This window comes from Capricornis sumatraensis, chromosome 22 (assembly GCF_032405125.1).
Source record: "Capricornis sumatraensis isolate serow.1 chromosome 22, serow.2, whole genome shotgun sequence".
NCBI lineage: Eukaryota > Metazoa > Chordata > Mammalia > Artiodactyla > Bovidae > Capricornis > Capricornis sumatraensis.
This window is the reverse complement of record NC_091090.1, coordinates 18,111,320-18,132,042: the sequence shown is the minus strand read 5'-3', so window position 1 is coordinate 18,132,042 and position 20,723 is coordinate 18,111,320. Positions and strand designations below refer to the sequence as shown.

Genomic DNA, 20,723 nt, shown 5'->3' with positions numbered 1-20,723 from the left:
GTGCAACAGGACTGAGATGAGCCCATTTGCTTCTGATTGGAAAAGGGTGGGGTGTCTCGTGCCTCACCATTCAGACATTCTCCGTGGTGCTATTTTTATCAACAGTAATCATTAAACTGGTGTCAGATGGGCTGGTCCAGTGCCTCACTCCAGGGCTGGGTGATGGAATGCCACGGGTTTTTTCCAGGCAAAAGGAGATGTGGCACGTGGTCCATATGAATGCACCTCTCTTGTACCCCAGGCGAGCCCCTCTAGCCCTGGACCTGGTTCCCATGGCAATGAGAGCAAGGTTCTGCATCACTCCTGGTTCATGCCTGACCTAATTCATTTAACAGACATATGTTGTATACCTTCTAAATGCCAGACATTGAACAAGACACTGGGGACTCACGAAACATATTATCTCTACCTCCTGAGAGACATGTGTTGCACGAGAAAGGCCTGTCACGTGAAGTGGCAGTGTCTGCTGGGCTGTGCAGCTCATAATGCATTGCTAGACAGAGGGTGGAGGGAGGATTTGTTTAGTCTGGGGCTCACGGCAAGCTCATCGGAGGTGGCAGCACTCAGCCAGGGCTTCAAAGATAGAGTTAAGTGGATGAAAATACACCAAAGGGAACCACTGGCAGAGGCATGAAAACAACTCCATAGATTCATCCAAAATCCAGCTGTGCAAGCAGCTCTCACCATGGGGTCCCACACCTGCCTGGAGCTCACCCTGAGAGGCTGCAAGGAAGAGGCCCCAGGGCAGGAGTGCCATCTGCTCACCCCCAGGGCCCTGGCTGTTCTGACTCTGTTTTCAGAGTCTGGCCCCACTGAGCAGGGCCCAGCAACCCCAGTCGGATGGTAGTGGCTCCAGGGATCCAGGAGATTGAAGCTAGTTGTGAACGAGGAAACTCCACTGCCGTCCATTTGTGGGTCTTGTGATTGAGAACCTGACTCTGGAGTTAGAACTGGGGCCCCTCGCTAGACCCAGGAAACAAGGATGGGTCCTTCCATGGAGGCTCAGGGCAGAATTTTCTAGATTCTAAGTCTTTCAGTCGGGACCATACTTCTTTTAACTGGATGCCTGAAAATTCAGGATGAAATTTAACAGAAAACCCAAATGGGGCATAATAGGAGAACGGGGAGAAACGTGGCCCTAGACGATGGCCAAAAGTGCTTTGGCAGTTGTCCCCGGCCATCCAAGCCTTGGGGCTCTGGTTTTCATTTCCTCTGACCGGACATTCCAGACTCCGCCCCGCAAGAGTCACAAGGAAGCCCAGGCTCAGGCCCCACAGGTCACAGCGGGTGTCCCTGGAAGGGCCTCCTCCCTGCGTGGCAGTGGCCAGCTGGAAGGGCCTGGGGCCACCTGGCCTGGGGCCACCTGTCTGGTCAGGAGCCTCCCTGCTGTGGGCCTCTGGAGCCAGGCTTGGCTCTGAGGTCTGACTAAAGTGACAGTGGAATTAATGGGACCCCCATGCCGTCACTGAGGCCATTTCCCTGTGTCTCCAAACAGGGATGAGAGAGGAAATGTCATTAGGACGCCAGGAGGCTTTTGAGATTTTCAAGAGGGACCATGCTGACAGCGTCACCATCGAAGACAACAAACAGATTCTGAAGCAGAGGTAAGGCCGCCGCGGAGAGCAGCGGGTCCTCCGAGGCTGCGGCGGGCCGGCCTCCAGACAACTCGCTGCTCTGCCCTCTCTCATCCGCCCATTCCGGTTTCCGAGAGAAGGGCACGGGGTGTGTGCAGCTTCACGCTGGCTGAGTTGCGTCCAGCCTGGTACCCTTGTCTCCCACGTGTTAAGCCTCATTATCCCAATACAGCTGGGTCATCAGCAACGTTAGAACAGGGGCTGTACACGCCAGCACTTTGCATACAGTCCTCACATCTTACATTAAGTCCCAGCATCCTGGGACTCTATCGCTATTTCACTGCTGCAAAGGCAAGGAAAAAAAAATGCTTACAGTCCAAATGGAGAAGGAAATGGCAACCCACTCCAGTATCCTTGCCTGGAAAATCCCATGGACAGTGGAGCCTGGTGGGCTGTGTAGTCCTTGGGGTCACAAAAGAGCCAGACATGACTCAGTGACTAAACAACACAGTCCAAACGCCGCGTCTTAGAACTCCAGGCCCTCCGCGGCTCTGCAGAGCCGCCCTGCACTCCTTGGTCACGGGATGCGTATACACACGCATGTCCTGTGACCCACACACCCCTGATGTGTTCTCCCGGCCAGAAGCAGAGCAGGCAGCGCCATTTGTTGACAGTTTGTCCTGCAAAGCCTGTGTTCTGGACCCTTTAGAAAAAGCTTAGAGGTGCATCATTTGTTGCAGCTAATGCCGGAATTCAGCACATGTCCTCAAGCTGGTGCAAACAGAAAACGTGTGGGCCTGGAGTTTAAAAGAGAGGGTTCTAGACCGCGAACTCTCAGACGTCATGTGTGACTCCGCATCGCAGCACACAGAACATTTTCAAAAAGTATTTGTTGAATTAAAATGAGCTCCAGGTTTGAGAATCATATGTTTATAAATGCTTCAAGGAAGCTTGAGAAGGGGACGAGCTCTCTCAAGGAAACAGGCCGAAGTACAAGAGCCTGGAGGGTAAGAAACTTAGGGGAAGCTTTTAAGAAAGGAGGGGAAGGAGCTGAGAAGAGAAGAGAACCAGCAGGAAAGACCAGCCTGAAAGCCAAGAGGGGAGATGGCTCCCAGAAGCAAGTTGTCAGTGGTGTCAGATGCTACAAAGAAATAGGCAGGGGGGACTTCCCTGGTGGTCCATTGGTTAAGACTCTGCTTTCCAATGCAGGGGGTGCAGGTTTGATCCCTAGTTGGGGAACTAAGATCCTATATGCCACAAGTCTCATCCAACTCTGCGACCCCATGAACTGTAGCCTGCCAGGCTCCTCTGTCCATAGGATTTCCCATGCAAGAATACTAGAGTGGGTTGCTGTTCCTTTCTCCAGGGTATCTTCCCAATCCAGGGATTGAACCCAGGTGTCCTGCATTGCGGGCAGCTTCTTTACCATCTGAACCACCAGAGAAGCCACAAGGTGCAGCCAAAATTGTTTTTATTTATTTTGTAATTGAAGAATAGTTGCTTTACACAGTCTTGTTTTCTGTTAAACCTCAACATGAATCAGCCGTAGGTATACATATGTCCTCTCCTTCTTGAACCTCCTCCTATCTCCCTCCCCATCCTGCCCCTCTAGGTTGATACAGAGCCCCTCTTTGAGTTTCCTGAGCCATACAACAAATTCCCGTTGGCTATCAATTTTACATATGGTAATGTGAGTTTCCATGTTACTCTCTCCATGCCTCCTACCCTTTCTTCCCCTCTTCCCATGTCCATAAATCTGTTCTCTATGTCTGTTTCTCCATTGCTGCCCTGCAAATGAATTCTTTGGTACCAAAAATTCTAAAAAGAGGTCAAATAAATAAAGCTTGTTTTCAAAAACTTAAAAAGTAATAAGCTGGAGGCAGCAGAAAAAAGTGCCCAGGGAGTCAGCAGCTGAAAGGGCTCGAACCGGGCACAAGGAGTGAAAGAGCAGGTGAGAAGGAACTGGGCAAATGAGGGAGGGCCAAGCAGTGTGTTCAGAGAGCTGTGAGAGGAGGAAGACTTCTGTGGCAGGAAAACGGGAAGTAGCCTGAGATCAGAAGTTTGTTTCAGGATGGAGAACTGGTCAGGGTTGTAGGCAGCAGGCAGAAGCAAGCTACTGCAGGGAGCAAGCGGGGAGAAACAGAGCGGGCGGGAAAGTAGGGAACAAAACAAGGGAACCGCTGACCCAGCAAGACTCCAGGGAGCCGGGCAGTGGGGACCGTCAGAGGGCGGGGAGCCTGGAAGGGAGCCGGAATGGAGAAACACAGCAAGACGGGATGACGCTGATACATTTGGAAGCAGAGGGGGCGCATTAAAGACAGCCTCTGTTTTGTCTGTGAAAAAAGAAATTGAAGCAGGACAAGAGATTGAGGATGGTGATGAAGGTTCAGTAGGTGCAGCTGCCACAGGCAACAGGAAAGAAGGCAGAGCCGGGAAAAGGCAAAGGGAAGGCCGGCGGCCCTGAGGGCCCAGCCCAGCCGTTAGCCGATGGCATTTACACTCGGGGGCGCGGGTCCCAGATCACTGGAGGAATCCAGTGGAGACCGGAGCAGCCCTCCTAACCAAGGAGGTGTCTGCACGCCCTGGGACCCAGCAGTTCCCCTTCTGGGTTTACAGCCAGCGTGTCTCCGCACCTGCGGGGATGAGTTTCAGAACCCCCACAGATACCCCGGGCTTCCCCAGTGGCTCAGACGGTAACGAATGTGCCTGCTTTGCAGGAGACTCAAGTTCGATCCCTGGGTGGGGAAGATCTCCTGGAGAAGGGAATAGCAAGCCACTCCAGTATTCTTGCCTGGAGAATCCCATGGACAGAGGAGCCTGGCGGGCTACAGCCTGTGGGGTCACAAAGAGTCAGACACGACTGAACAACTAAGCATGCATGCGCAGATACCAAAATTCACATGTGCTCAAGTCCCTTAGGTAAAAGCAGTACAATCGGCCTCCAAACCCACAAGTTCCACTCACGGATCCAGAGGGCCGACTGTAGCTCCCAAGGAGTTCTCACAGCCTCAGAAAGGGCCCTAGATGAGGATGTTCACAGCAGCTCTGCTTGTGGCTGAGGAGGGCTGGAAACCCCGTGGGCGTCCGTCCCTGGGGAAGTGGAGAGTAGAAGGCTGGGGGCGCTCTGTGCAGGCCACATTTGGGGAGTTGGATGCGGCAGGCAGCGGGGGATTACTGAGCACGTGCCAACAAGGGCAGCACTAAGTCAGAGCACAGTTTATATAAATTATAAATGGATGCACATAAAACAAACAAAAGCAACAGAACGAAGAAGTATACTTCAGCCTACTTTACCAATAAGGATGGCCCCTCTGCGGGGAGCAGAACGGGAGCCCGACGTGGCGTGTGAGTGACAGATGGATAAAACCAGGAGTAGGGAGAAGGTGGCCTTCCCTGGAGGCTCAGATGGTAAAGAATCTGCCTGCAATGTGGGAGAGACCTGGGTTCCATCTCCGGGTCAGAAAGATCCCCTGGAGAAGGGAATGGCTACCCACTCTTGTCTTCTTGCCTGGAGAATCCCATGGACAGAGGAACCTGGTGGGCTACAGTCCATGGGGTCTGCGAAGAGTCCGACACGACTGAGCAACTAGCACTCACACAGGGAGAAAATAAAGTGACTCTAGAGAAAGTTGGACGCGACTGAGCCACTGAACTGAACTGAACTGAACTGAGCGAAAGTTGAGGTATCTGTTTCCAGGAAACTGGAATATGCACACCCACGAAGACCTGAGCCTGTGAATCCAGGGGGTTTCACGCACCTTCTGAACCTCTCCCTGGGGCAGGCTGTGTATTGTCAGCTGGACGTGCTGGAGCAGGACACCTTGTTTTTCTGGAGACATCCGCATCAGGTGGAGGACAGTTGCCTCGTCCAGTGACTTCACTAGAGCCCTCAGCTATGTCCACGCCTGGGGCTTCAGGGCCCATACCGGTGACCTCATAACCCTGGCTTCATAATAAACTGACTCGTGGAGCTTTACAAGCTGCCAGACCCTGGGCCTGACTCCCTGGATATTCTCACTGAATTAGGTAGAGCCCAAGCATCCATTTGTTTCAGAATTCCAACATGCCACCATGTTTGAAAACCACTGGCCAGACAGAGAGCTTGTCCAGAGACCTTGAGGAAGAACCTAATATGTCATCTCTCTTGTTCTAGAATTGGTGTGGCTCCTGGATCATGCTTGTACTCTTGAGCTTAGGTCTCTTTCCAGCGGGAGATGGGTTTGGGGGCGGGGGGAGGGCATGCGGGGAGGTGGGGTGGTTGGCAAAGATGAGGATGTATGGGCTTCCGGTACAGAGTTCACTAACAGAACAGTCAGTGAACAGTTCACTCTTAGAACAGCAGACCTCTGACAGCCACGTGACAGATGTGCTTCCGGGCTCACACACGTGGAAATCGCACAGGACGGGCTGGTGCGAATGGTGGTCCCATCTTCCTCAAGGCCCTAAACCAAAGGAGTTAATGAAACTCACGCAAAGCTCCCCTCTAAGAAGAGGTTTTCCCAGCAGTGAATCAGTCTTTTAAAATCAAATGGAAAGTCAGCAGACCAGCCCACATTTTTAAAATGTCTACATCTGTTCAGCGTTACCAATTATTAAAGGAATATTTGGGACCGGGGAGTGTAAGCCAGGTCCTACTCTTTTCTCAGGATGGGAACCTTTGCATTCACAGAGAGTATTCAATTAGCAGATATTACATGCTCATAACTCTTACGGCAGAGGACGAAGAGAGATGTTTTTATAGAAAACAAATAACTACAACCAGTGCTCCCATAGCAGTCGTTGAAATCAAGTGTGAAAAACTTCCAGGCCTCCATCTCTTTAGGAATTGGTCTGCGGTGACCCTGATCTCACCAACCCATCTGCTCCCAGTCCCTCTAGTGACCAAGAGCATCACATGGACCATGTGTTGGAGGAATGACGGGTCCTAGGAATACAGACATGCGCCAGAGTGGTGGTCCCCAGGGTGGTTAAATTGCTATTCCCTGGGACTTCCCTAGCAGTCCAGTGGTTAAGACTCTGCACTTCCAATGCAAGGGCCGAGGGTTCCATCCATGGTCAGGGAACTAAGATCCCACATGCTGCCCAGCACCGCCAAAAAATAATCGCTCTTCCCTAACTCTACTGCTAGCAGACTTCCTCTTAGAAAGTCTTACCTTTCTGATTATCCTCAGCCAGCAGAACCCATGGGCCTGGGCTCTCCCGTTTTGTTTACTACTTATCTCATCAAGTACCTCTGCCAACCCATGGCCCTAGTGCTGCACCATGGTGCTGGAAGAGTCCAGAAAAGAAGGGCTTAGGACCACCACCACCCCCCAGCAACACAAGCCTTGGTCCAGCTCAGCCTCGTTACCCAATGGCGAGTAGCTTCTAAGCTCAAATACAGGGACTCTTGATGACTCGAATTCCCTCAGCTCCCCCAGAGTGCGGGAGTTGATGCCGAGTTGCAAGAGGGGCCCATCAGTGGCTCAGACGTTAGTGTCACTTAGTAGGAGGGGTTTCTACCCCTACTTGCGAGCATGTCTCAGCTCTGCCCCCAGCTTGGGGAGAGTTGTGCTGTCTGCCTGTGACAACAGAAATAAGATGTTGGCACATTAATAGGATATCTGCCCTCCAGTAAACTGGAGCCTGTGAGCCAATTCTTAAGCCAGATTTTTCAATAGGAGACAATTCAGATAGAAGTGCAGTTGAAAATCACTATGTTTTCCAGGCATGACTCATCCTCACAGTACATAATAGCATGAAGAGAGGCTGGAAGCCCCATGCTTGGCTAACTCCAGTGCCCAGGCACCACCTAGCTGACTTTCTTTTGTGACAGGTTCCCTCATACAAACTGAATCCCCTGTCACAGGGTCCCATTCACTAACAAAAGAGTAAATCAATGGGGAGGTCAGCCACAACTGGAAATGAAGGCGTTGATAATGTGAACAAAACCAAGAAAAGCAGCCCCCTCACTCAGCTGAATCCTTTAGACAGAGACTAGAACAACAATATCACACCAACAGGAAAACTGGGCCAAGAGCATCCAAGAGCAAACCTAACACCATCATCTGGAAATACAGAGCATCCAAGAGCAAACCTAACACCATCATCTGGAAATACAGAGCATCCAAGAGCAAACCTAACACCATCATCTGGAAATACAGAGCATCCAAGAGCAAACCTAACACCATCATCTGGAAATACCGAGCATCCAAGAGCAAACCTAACACCATCATCTGGAAATACAGAGCATCCAAGAGCAAACCTAACACCATCATCTGGAAATACCGAGCATCCAAGAGCAAACCTAACACCATCATCTGGAAATACAGAGCATCCAAGAGCAAACCTAACACCATCATCTGGAAATACAGAGCATCCAAGAGCAAACCTAACACCATCATCTGGAAATACAGAGCATCCAAGAGCAAACCTAACACCATCATCTGGAAATACAGAGCATCCAAGAGCAAATCTAACACCATCATCTGGAAATACAGAGCATCCAAGAGCAAACCTAACACCATCATCTGGAAATACAGAGCATCCAAGAGCAAATCTAACACCATCATCTGGAAATACAGAGCATCCAAGAGCAAATCTAACACCATCATCTGGAAATACAGAGCATCCAAGAGCAAACCTAACACCATCATCTGGAAATACAGAGCATCCAAGAGCAAACCTAACACCATCATCTGGAAATACAGAGCATCCAAGAGCAAACCTAACACCATCATCTGGAAATACAGTCCACCCCAAATAGGAGTTCCCTGGTTCCTATTAGACTTCAGCTTTAACCTTTATTATTTTTCCACTTGTGTTTTGTATTTAAACCTTGTCTCCTGAACTAGAATTATGAACTCTGAGAGCAAAGATTAGATTAGAATCTTCTCAGCCTCCCCACAGTATTTTTAAAACAACGCTAGCCATAAAAAAGGTACTCAAATAAGACTTTTTTTTTTTTTTGGCTTGAAAATGACAATTTGAAATTGACTTTGAGAAACCGTAGCAGCCCAGAAAGCTGCCTGAGAACTGCTTGCCAGAAGTAGGTGAATGTAGCAGTGGCTTCCTGTGTCAGGGAGGAACCCCTTGGTGGGTGACAAGAGGGCAGCCATCTTGATAGGGAAAGGGTACAGGATAGAAAGGAATTTCAGTACTTTAAAAAGTGTAGTAGAAATGAAAATTGGATCTTCATCACAATATAACAGAGGCTGGTATCATATCAGGAATGAGTCAACAGAGAAAGGAAAGGACGTAGACCCAGTCTTTCTGATGGGGAAGCGAATTGGACGTTCACCCCTTGAATGGTTGACACATTATGTTAATCACCCTAGACAAGAAGACAAGACTGCAATGTGGGAAATAGCCCAAAGGCAGCGTAAATGCAGGGAGCCGAGCAAGCAGCGGCTGAAGTGGTCTGGGGGAGAGATGACAGCACCCTCTCAGGGCGAGTGGCCCAGCGTGGAGCTCAGTGGGATGTCAGTGTAGGTACTGAGGACAGGGAGGGGGCAAGACTCCAGGACTGAGTGAAGGGGCTGATGGAGAGAAAGGCAAAGGCTGGTGTGGTGTGTAGGTTAGTGGCATGAGCCCCTGGGTGAGTGTGGGTGCCAGGCAGCGAGGGGAGAAGGGCAGGGAGGTCTTCAGGGAAGGTCCTCAGCCCTTCTCTGGATCCCATGGGTTTTAGTTATCTGCAGGGCATCAAATAGACAGAAAATAAAGCAGGACTGAGATCTGGGAGCTGTCCAAAGAGGTGGCCATTGAAGACACTGGCCTGAGTGGAGCGCCTGGAGAGTAGGTGTCCTGAAGAGAGGTTCTAAGGCTAAACCCTGACCACTGAAGAAAATGAAAGTGCTGGCCACTCATTCGTTTCCAACTTTGCAACCCCATGGACTGTGCCCACCAGGATCCTCTGTCCGTGGAATTCTCCAAGCAAGCATACTAGGTAGCCATTCTCTTCTCCAGGGTATCTTCCCGACCCAGGGATTGAACCCAGGGATCAAACCGAGGTCTCCTGCATTGCTGGCAGATTCTTTACCATCTGAGCCTCCAGGGAAGCCCAAACCCTGACCATTACCAGCATCTAAGGAACAGATTGCAGAAGAAAAGCCTGAAAAAGAGTCTGAGAAGCAACACTGAGGGAGAGAGGGGGAAAAACAGGAAGATACATGATGCGACATGGAAGCCAATGGAAGAGAATTGTTTTCACTCCGCGATCCTCTCAAGGTATATGAACTCTTTCGTCTAGAATTCAGGCTGGGGCAGGAAGAAGGCGAGGGGGTGGCTCCGAGGGAGCCGGGCTGGGGGCTGTGGAGAAGCAGGAGGAACAGGGCAGGAATGCGGAGCCGCGTCTCATCGCTGTTGACGCCCCTCCTTCCCCTCCAGGGCTGGGCTTCCTCAGGCAAGAGTCTGTCTCGACAACCCAGGGGCAGGAAAGCATGTGGGTGGAGTGGCCTGGGATGGCAACAGCTGCAGAGTGAAGGGAAAACGGTCTCTCAGATACGGTTGAGCCCTCACCCATGCCTCTCCAGTGGGAAAGCCCTTTTTAGCTCGGCGCTAGGCTGCAGGGAGCCTGGAACAACAGCCCACAGCTTCCCGGCCATGTCTGCCAGCCTGGCGTGGGGCGGCTCTTTGAAGACGGTTCACCACAGCACTCAGCAGCTCCTCGCCACGGGCCCCACAATCCGACACATGTGGGTGACCACCGGCGGGGGGAGTCCCTTCCATGCCTGTGGGGGCTCCTCTGCAGAGATGGCCCTCTCTGCCTTCAGGACCTTCCCTTCTCGGCTCTGCCCTGGTTTCCTCCAGCACTGCTATAAACCTCAGCAGCTTTGCAGCCTTGCTCTCATAGTTTCCTCATTCCCAAGAATCTCAAGCTTCCAGAACTCTGTGGAACAGGCCGTCAGAGGCATCATTCACTGGGCTGTGGGGGACTATAAAACACCCTGAAACCGCCAGTGCTGAGGATGGACGTGGCACCAACCAACAGTTAGAGCCCCGCCCCCTGCCCCCCGCCACCTCCACATGGCAGAGCTTAAAGGATGAAGATAGTCCTCATTTGAGTGGCCCAGACAAAGCCTCAGTCTACCTGCCCAGGGGACAGAGGCCAGAGTGAGCCCCCAGAGCCCAGCAGTGACCCACCCATGTTACGAATGTTTGCTGAGCTGAATTCAGTCTGCCTGGCATCCAGTGGGCTTGTACTCATCTCCAGAAGGCGCCAAGCCCTAGCTGCAGAAGGGACATATGTCATCTGGGATGAGCCTGAACACCATTAATAAGGAGCCAGGGTGGGGAGTCCCAAGAAACCTAACGCTGAGAGAAAATGTAGTCCCCTTCCCTGGAAACTTCTGTTGACAGTCTCCAGCCAAGCAGACACAGTCGGAAAATAGCAGTGACGTAATTCACGCCTCTTTCTCAGCCAGCCCAGAGCATTCTGGGCACTCTGGACTTCGCTTCTGGTATTCCCGTACCTGGGAGCCCTCTTCTCCCCACGTCTTCTAACAGAATCCCGCAGAACTAAAGTGCTTATGGATGAAGCAGTAGCACATCTGGGATTTACTGGGATCCAGAAAGATTTGCGGGTGGAGCAATAACATTTCCTAAGGGCCCACTGTGTGTAGGCCTAGACGGCATGGTTTTCGTAGAGGTCATTTCTACACTTGTCCAGTGTAAGACTGGGCTCTCAGGGGGCTTCTCAAGAATACCTGTTGGAAAATAGAGAGAGGAGTCATTAAGTAAATGTCAACACAGCATCTGGGGGACGAGTAGGCAGCCATCTAAAGATAGTGGAAAAGTTTCTAAGAACACAGGTAAGGACTTACAATGCTAAATGGAAAAAAATCAAAGCACAAAATCATATATATATATAATCTTAACTCTGTAACAACTGGCTAGAAAGAAGACTAGATCTCAGAATAGGTCTATTTCTGGGTAGGGAATAATGAGGGTTTTTTTTTTTTTTCTTGCTTTGATAGTTCCAAAATGTGATTTAACATCATCTATAACAAAAGTAAACAAACTCTTTTCTGGAAAAAGCCAGATAGTAAATATTTTCAGCTCTTCAGGCTCCATAGCCTCCGTCACAGCCACTCAACTGCCTTTGCAGTGTGAGAGCAGCCTTAGACAGTAAACAAAGGAATCCATGTGGCTGCGTCCCGTATGACTTGATTTATAGAAACTGATGATGGCATGAATCTGCCTCATGACCAGCCATAGTTTACCAGTAAGAAAAAAAAAGAGAAAAGATCAGAAAAAAAAAAAAGTTCTTTAAATATTCTCTGACTCTAAGATCTCGGTACTGTGATTAATAGAACACCGCACATAAGGCGTAGAGCCCTGCTTTCCTCTGGTTTCTTGGTATCATAAAACATTAGAAATCAAAAGTCATAAATTATAGGCTATGAGAAGGAAGTTCTACACTGAAGAGTGGGGTAAAAATGCATGACACCAGTAATTAATACAAATTTTATTTCTGCTCGTAAGTCAAATATATTTCATTCATTTAAATTGTCTTTTTATGTCCCTTTCCATGAAGTTTTATAACAGAGACCTCTCAGGAATCTCTTATTTTTAAAACATAATTTAGGATGAACAGGAAATGTTAAACTCTCATTTCTTCTTTTTTTGCCCCATCCAGATTTTCTGAAGCTAAGGCCCTGGGCGAAAGCATAAATGAAGCAAGAAGTAAAATTGGTAAGCAGATGACACTCTGTGAGCCTCTTTCACAGGCCCTTTTCCTGGTGAAAATCAGGTCATAATGTGCTTCCAAACAGCCGTGAGGACCAGTTTCAGAAGATCCCTGCCCAGGAGGCTGCTTTGAGAGCACCTCTCCTTGGAAGTTTGTCATCTCTCCCACCATTCATCAGGGAAATCACTTTCTTTTGTCTAGAACTTGAATTGTTCATCCTCATGCAGGCCTGAGTCTGAGCATCCCAATGAGCAAGTTTTGTCTGTCCCTGGTGTTTTCCAGCAATAGCTCAGCTGGTCATAACGGTACTGTTGCAGCGACGTTTCACGTTTTTAAGGGACTGTGGAACACTTTCACACCTCCCAGAGCTTGTGCTTATCGTTTTTGGCCCAGGTGTGCATTTTTCAGCACCATTTCATCTCCTTCAGTAACTAGGAGAGTGAGAGGCAAAAATGAGTCACTCTGCCCTCCCAGGACTTGGGCTGCCCAATGGAGCTCCCCCACTTAGGTGAGCATCCCTGAAAAACTGAGGTTAAAGCAAGAGGCAACCTCGGTAATACTGTGCCTCAGATCTTTGTCAAAGTGAGAGGAAGATGCTTCTTTCACCCGAAGCTAGAAGACACACAGAGACCCATCTCCCAGGCTGGGCAGCTTCACCAAGGGGGTCCCTTCTGGCTTTGTCTCTGTGCTAGCTAAGACAGGAGTTACCTGTTACAGCTGACTCCTGTGTCCCCCTCGTCCCGACCTCTCTGCTCTCATAAGTGAGGACAGGACAGAAGGCCACTATGAACGTCCCTTTTGGCTTTTCCTACAAAATATGGCAACTCACAATAGCCTGGGGTTATTTCAGTTAGGGAACCGGGTAGCCCTGCATTCTCTAATGCGGCTTGAACAAAGAACTGAGGCCAACAAGCCCCGAGCCACACCCAGCGCCAGGACAAGGATCTCTAGAGTCTCAGAGGTTCTTGACTTAAGGTCCAGCAACTTGGATGGAGGGAAAATGCACCTTTATTTTCACTAACCTCTAACTGCAGTTTAGCGCTCCGTCCAATGATGAATGTCAGCAGCAGACCACAGTAGAAGTACCAGCACCTGTCACAGTGGAAATTACCAACATTTTCACTTCACAACACAGTTGGCAGACACTGTAAAATATCTTTTATACTCATCAGTGCTTCAAAATTACAGTAGTTATTAGGCTCACCAGTAGACCTTGTTATTTAATGCACTTATATAAAAGTACATATAGCTATTTCTATATCACAAAACTTTTTAAAATCTTGGTAACTATTTCAATGTAATTGGTCTCTCTTAAAATCCTATGTAAAACTCCTTTCTTGGCTTGAATTCTCAAAACCCCTAAAACCATATGAAAAAAAAAACTGAGGGTCAGGAGCACTTTTCTAGAGATAGCATTTATAGTTTATCGGACTCTCATAGAGATCAGTGACCCAAACCAATGATGAGGGAAGGGGAAACAGGCCTAAGTGGATTCAGAGCCAGCTTGTCAGAGTCATCTGACTCGAAGGACCTAATGGTCTGTTTTCACTCCTGGGGAGACAAGAGGGGAGGACATTTTATGAATCATTTCTCCCCAGAAAGTGACATAAAGTTTTGTCCTTGGAAAACATCTAACTCTCTAAACCAAATAAAACTCTTCCAACACTAATGAAATATACAAACCGTGGAAGACAACAGTGGCCCATTCTAATAACTTAGTGTTTCACTCTGAGTACAGTGAGTTGTTGTCACAAGTCATTTTAAATTCTCCATAATTTTGATGCAACAACACACATTGATGGATCCTATTTGCCATATTTCTTGAGATTAGGCAAATCAGAGGCTGCCCCACAGCTGCCCAGGCCAGGGATCTGAAGGCTATAGTTGGTATTCCAGACAATATGGCTGTAATTTGCACACAAAAGGTCCAGATGTACTAGAGAAAGCCCTGGGCAAATAAACCTTTGTGTTTTCTGAATAATAATAAGTAGAGTTCACAGCAGTGTTAAAACTCAAACACTTATTGCTAATGAGGAAGTGGCTGGTAGTTCAGTGGTGCTAATAAAATCAATGTCACTCTTAAGTCATTTTATGCAAATAATAGGCTTAAAACCCACCTCCTGGCCACCTGTCTTTCAGATGTGCTCTTGATCCAAGGGGGGGCCAAGGCGAGTGGATCATTGAGACTCAGCCCCCTTACGCAACAAGCCCCTGACAGTGCTTGACCACAGCGAGTAGCCCCGAGCACCACCACCACTGCATCTCAGACACAGGGTTAAGACTAAGGAAGTACAAGGTGGAACTTGTACACATATTTAAAATTTCCAAGGCAACCTTGAAGGAAACTGGTTTTAAGAGATTTACAACATTACTGAGTGTAGTTTTTCCTAGGGAGAAATTAAATCAAGTGGAATTTTCATCCCTCTACACATCCTTTAGTGACTCTAAGAGCCTGGAGGTGGGAGCGTGGCACGGATGTGCCATGACGTGCGTGGGGTGATGACTCAGCTCTGGTCCCAGGCTCAGCCACATCCTCTCTCCGGACCCTCGGGCTGGAGTGAGAAGCTGGGGGCGCCTGTGCAACTGGCCTGCCGAGGGGAGAGGGAAGGTCTGTCTGTGATCTACACACCAGCTAGCCCACACACTTCGACTGCAGGTTGCCGCTGTCTTCTCGGGCAATTTGGTTTTTCTCTGATGTTGTGATCTAGAGCTGCCACTTGAATTTCGTTCTTTTCTTTTGAAGAAATGTATTGTTTTTTCTAATTTTTGGCTGTGCCGGGTCTTCGTTGCTGCACAGGGGCTTTCTCGAGTTGTGGCAAGTGGCAGCTGCTCTGTAGCTGTGGTGCTGAGGCTTCTCCTTTCGGTGGCTTCTCCTGTTGCAGAGCATGGGCTCTAGAGTGCCCGGGCTTCAGTAGTTGCAGCTGCGGGGTTTAGTTGCTCTGCAGCATGTGGGATCTTAGTTCTTGGACCAAGGATCAAATGTGTGGCCCCTGCATTGGCAGGCAGATTCTCAACCACTGGGCTACCGGGAAAGTCCATGAATTTCATTATTAAAAATCCCTAGAGGTTATTAGTTCAGGAGCAACCATATAATATCTAATTTTTACATGGCATAATCATTCAACCAAAATTTCCATGTTATTTTCTTTTCTTATAACAAACCAACCCAAACTGAGTAGATTAAACTCTTGCCACAAACTCCTTTCTTCGTCCTTCTCTGTACACCATTTACATCAGTCCTGATGCTGAAACAAGTTGAAGTCAGAAATGGAAGAAATGACTAATTTCTTCAGGATCTCCTCCCTGAATAATGAGGTCTTTGTTTTCGAAAGGAGAGCCATTTTCATTGCATTTGCCTGCCCCATACACAACAGCATTTAGGCCACTTTCCATCATAGGTTCCATCACACATTCATATACACCCTGCCTCCATTGATCATATCTCTAAAAATGCCATTAAACCACAGGAAAAGAAATAGATGGCTTCCAAAGCAGAGGCACAATCCAGGCCGTTTTTCACTTATTAGAATCCTGGCGTTGGCTTCTCTACATCAGTGAGCTACCTCTGGCAGCATTGTCTTTGGCATCAGAGAACAATGAGTGGCTGTTCCTTGGCATGAGGCCCACGCTCGCCCAGTCTGGGAACCAGCAGCTTTAGAGGCAGGTGAAATAGCCTGACTGATGCGTCTTGGCACCTCTTCACCCTCCACAGACCCCTCTAGGCCTAACTGAAAACATCCATCAGAGGATGTACAACAGAAGGGCTTTCCCCGGGGAGCCAATCAGTGATCTCTTCAGAAATCACAGGAAATGTAACAGAAGTAGATGTCAGTGAGCAGGGAAGAAGAAAACCCAAGTGCTAGAAAAGCTGACATAACATTCTGGAAGTTTTCCCTCTCCTGCTTCACCTTTGAACAAGGACGGCTAGCCCACCGTTTGAACAGTACCCTTTTAAAGAGTGTCTCTCCTGCGCATCTGGGGTTCAGGCAGGTCATTGCTCAGATCTGGGTCTCCATCAGCAGAACTCGTGGGACTGTTTTTCCACTGAGCATCTTCTGTACTTTCATCTTCTTCTGAGGTTTACTTCTGGACCTGCCCGTGCATGTTGGCTCCTAGTATCTCACCCTACATCCAGATTGTCTTGCGAGGCTGGGAAGGCCTCAGTCAAGTCTGTTCTCTTGTTACTATTTGTCACCAGCTCCAATAACTGCACCCACTGCAGCTTCACTGAGCACTGGCTCTGGGCCGTGCCAAGAATTTAGCAAGCACGTTATCTTATTTAATCTCCACAGAGAAGAACCGCAGTCTACACATGTGTGATAGATTCTAAAATACACAAGTTTTACAGTCTTAACATCTCTGAAATCAGGATACATTTAACAATCCGTTGGCTGTCTTTTCATTGTAAAAACCTCTTTAATGAGACCAGATCTTACAGTTGATGTAGCCTAGATTCTCTGAACTATCGTATGATCGTTATTTTGCAGATTTTTTAAAAATGGAATATCAGGGAGGTGGCCTGCTAAGTGGCCAGTCTGGGATCAAAGTCCATTTCTGTCCAACTCCAAAACTTTTAAATACAGTATATTATCTCCATAAATTCAGATTTACCTGCCTCTGAAATTTTCGTGCCCAACAAAAGGCTCATACTAGACCCTAGCTCATGCATATGGAGCCCAAGAAGATGAAAAGGGTCTCTGTAACATGGTCAATGATTGGTCTTTCACCCAGTGGAGCCCAGTTGCAAGGATGACACCCAGCCTGTCCTCGCTCTCCATCCCACATGCACTAGCCCACAGTTGCACTGACCCTTAGAGAGGGGCGCCTTTTTCTAATTTGCAGAAAGGTGTGCTGCAGACCTGCAGCAGCCCTGGAGGGTTCAGTGTCCCACATGGGTCACAACTCTGATTTCCAGTGGTTTGCAAAATAAAATAGAGGGGTCGTATGTTCAGGCTCTATACAATTCCAACTGAGTGCTCGTACTGATGCTTCAGAAAACATGAGAGATTTCAAATCACAAACTTAGATGAGGTTTAGTAGAAATGGGTGTAATGAAGTACTTCTGCTTAAGTACCAAATGAGAGCACCAATCAACTGGACCAGAGAAAGCCTGGTTAAGGGCAGGCAAAGAAATCATCAAGGACCACAAAATAAAAATATGTCACCATAATGTGAAAAAATGCACATTCTCAAAATTAAGTGCAAAAAGTCAAGGTGACACCCTTTCCCTCTGCCCAGCATTTCCATGTGTGTGCACTCAATTTCCTGGGAATTCTGCCTTTCTACGGGAAAAGAGATGGTTCAGAGAAAAGCAGTAAAGTCATGATGAAAACGTTACAAGGGGGATTTTTTGCTTTATTAAGTAATTCATCACATGAATTTTAAATAATAAGCTCTGTTTGCACGTTAGTTTGATTTTTTTAATTACTCTTATCAAACAAATTTAATTAATTTGTGTTTAATTTGTATTGGCCAGGATGTTTGGCTGTAAGCATGAGAGGAATTTCATTGTCTCGTGAAAGCAGGAAATCCAGGGAATGCATTTGGCTTCATGTGCACCCTCCTCCCCATCCTCCACTCCCTCCTCTCCCTCCCCGTCTCCTCTCCTCTCCCCTCCTCCCAACTCGACTGGGTTCTCTGGGAGTCTCTCCCAGTTTTGTGGGAATGTGCTTCTCAAAGGTCTAAGCTAATGGGGAGCATAGCAGGGGTCATACAGCATGATCCTCGGGGCCGTACAGCAGGAGGTGAATGATGGGCATGCATCGAAGTTCCTTCTATACTTAGAGCCACTCCCCATCCCTCACATTACTTACTGCCTGAGCTCTGCCTCCTGTCAGATCAGCAGTGGCATTAGACTCTCTAGGAGCACAAACCTTCTGTGAACTGCACACACGAAGGATCTAGGTTGAGGGCTTCTTATAAGAATCATCCTGAAACTGCCCCCACCCCTACGTCATCTGTGGGAAAATTGTCTTCAACAAGACCAGTCCCTGGTGCCAAAAAGGCTAGGAACTTCTGGACGATAGATTCATATATCCCAGTAAACAGGGTCTTTTCCAACTCTGTTGGCAAAAACCCCTAGAGGGGGAATGACTGGCCTGGCTTAGGTCATGCGTCCATCTCTGAAGGAGACCCTGCATCCAGGAAGTGAAATGTTCTGATTCACTCGCTCCTCAGGACTCAGCCCACCTGCTCCATAGAAGCTGAATACAGGTTTTAGGGAACTGAAGAAGTCTCTGTCTCCAAAGGAAGAAATGCTGGGCCGACAGCAATCATATTCACTACAAACCTCTAAGATATTGATCTGCGGCTTGAAACAGGATATGGCTGTAAAGGAGTGGATAGTAGTTCCTATGAGGGACCAAAATGCTTAGAGTTATTTATCCTGGAAAAAAAAGGAAGCTGTGAATGAGGAATTTAAAAGCTGGCTTTACATACCGGTGCCACTGCTGTAATGGAATAACTGCAGTCACATGCTAAAAAAATAGCAGGGATTGTAGGCAGATTAAGACTGGAAAGACTTCTCAAAGCCCATGCAATTTTATGACTAGTACTCTAATTCAACTAATTACCATCCTAATAAAAAATAATGATATAAATAAAAAGACACGTTAAATTTCTATTGCATAAGGAAACACTATGCAAAACATCCATTTTTCTCCCAAAACGAGGCTATCGTGATAGAAGAGCCCATAGGAAGGGCTGAGGGCTGAGGGCTGAGTTGTGGAGGCGTGAACAACACATGCACAGACAGAAGGGCCCCACGACAAGAAAGAAGCGCTTCCTTCTAAGAAAGAGCACTGGCCACACTGGACTCAGAGGAGGCATGTGGGGAGAGGGGCTGGGTTCAGTCCTTAGTGTCCCTACCATCCCCTGGGCTCAGCTCTGCTAGCTTCCTTTGCATTTAACAACCTTTTCTTGAACTTTCTAGAAAAAAAAGTCCTATGTCAACAAATGAACCTGTTGTATGACACTGACTCCAGCTCCTCCTAACCAATCCTGTGTGAGTGGTTCCTGTTAAACGCAATTGCGGGAGGGCACACGGTGTATTACTTGATGTGCAGAGGGATCAGTAAATTGTAGCTCATCTTTTGGGTTTTTTTCCATTTTTATTTTATTTTATTTTTTAATATACATTTATTTATTTTAATTGGAGACTAATTACTTTACAGTTTGTATTGGTTTTGCCATACATCAACATGAATCCGCCAAGGGTATCCACGTGCTCCCCATCCTGAATGCCCCTCCCATCTTTAAAGAGACTCAAAAAGGAAGAAATGATTTTCAGTTGTATTGAACCTGTAGCTGATCACATGAAACAGACATTTTGTCAGAAAAGGTGATAAACAGAACATAGATTCTCAGAATTGCTAAAAGCAGGATAGACTGGCACCTCTTGAGATGACTCGGTATATCTAAAGATGAAAAGAGCAGAGGGAAGATTTCTTAAAGTCCTTCCTTTAATAATTTAGAATGTTGAAACTCCAAGACGTGCAGTTACCGGAGTGATAGCCCATAACCAGTATGACTGATATCTTCATAGACTTGATTGAATGTTTGCTGTCTTAGTTTGGTGATCAGACAACAACAGCAAAATGATTTGAGCAAGCTGGAGGACTGTGGAGTGTATTAACTGACAAGAGGTAACACTAATAATTGTCCCATATAAGGAAGGAACCAGTGATTTGGTTGGAATGTCAGCCAAAAAAAAAAAAAAAAGATGGATGGAGGCCTCCCAAGAGTCCTGACAGAGTGGTCCTACCTTAGGGAATAAAACAAGGTCCAGGATCTGGCCCATGCAGGGTGAACTCAGGAAAGCTGTCCCCTGTCAATCATACTCACTATAACCTAGAGAGGCAGTCTATTAATTTACCATGGAGGATGTTCTTTTATAGACAGGAACTCTTAAACTGCCTCTATCCAAGGCCTCTTCTCCCAGGAACAAAATAGATTCGTTACTGGAAGGTTAGTAAATAAGCATCCCCAAGCATAAAGGAGTCAAAGCAAAGAGAAGTGTTTTTTGAGAGCAAGGTTCTCACGGGCACGGTGAAGCCCTGCCAGATGTCCAGTGCCCAGGGGAGTGAATATCCCCACAGAGATTCCAGGCAGCCTCCACCCCAGCCACCTCTCTTCTGGGCACAATACACTTTTCTCCAGAAAAGACAATACCATATGCTAGGTTTCTACTTCAGTTCAGTTCAGTTCAGTCGCTCGGTCATATCCGACTCTTTGCGACCCTATGAATTGTAGCACGCCAGGCTTCCCTGTTCTTCATCATCTCCAGGAGCTTACTCAAACTCATGTCCATTGAGTTGGTATGCTATCCAACCATCTCATTCTCTGTTGTCCCTTTCTCCTCCTGCCTTCAATCTTTCCCAGCATCAGGGTCTTTTCCAATGAGTCAGCTCTTCGAATCAGGGGGCCAAAGTATTGGAGCTTCAGCCTGATCATCAGTCCTTCCAATGAATATTCAGGCTTGATTT

At 47.8% G+C, this 20,723-nt stretch overlaps 1 protein-coding gene across 1 annotated transcript in view; it reads left to right on the top strand.

Annotated features, from left to right (window-relative positions):
- The window catches only part of KIF6 (kinesin family member 6), a 437,260-nt gene that overhangs the window by 345,440 nt on the left and 71,097 nt on the right, over positions 1-20,723 (top strand). The window contains exons 14-15 of the mRNA XM_068961022.1: positions 1,496-1,604; positions 12,190-12,245. Coding sequence (XP_068817123.1) covers positions 1,496-1,604; positions 12,190-12,245 — 165 coding nt within the window. The remainder of the gene's footprint in view (positions 1-1,495; positions 1,605-12,189; positions 12,246-20,723) is intronic.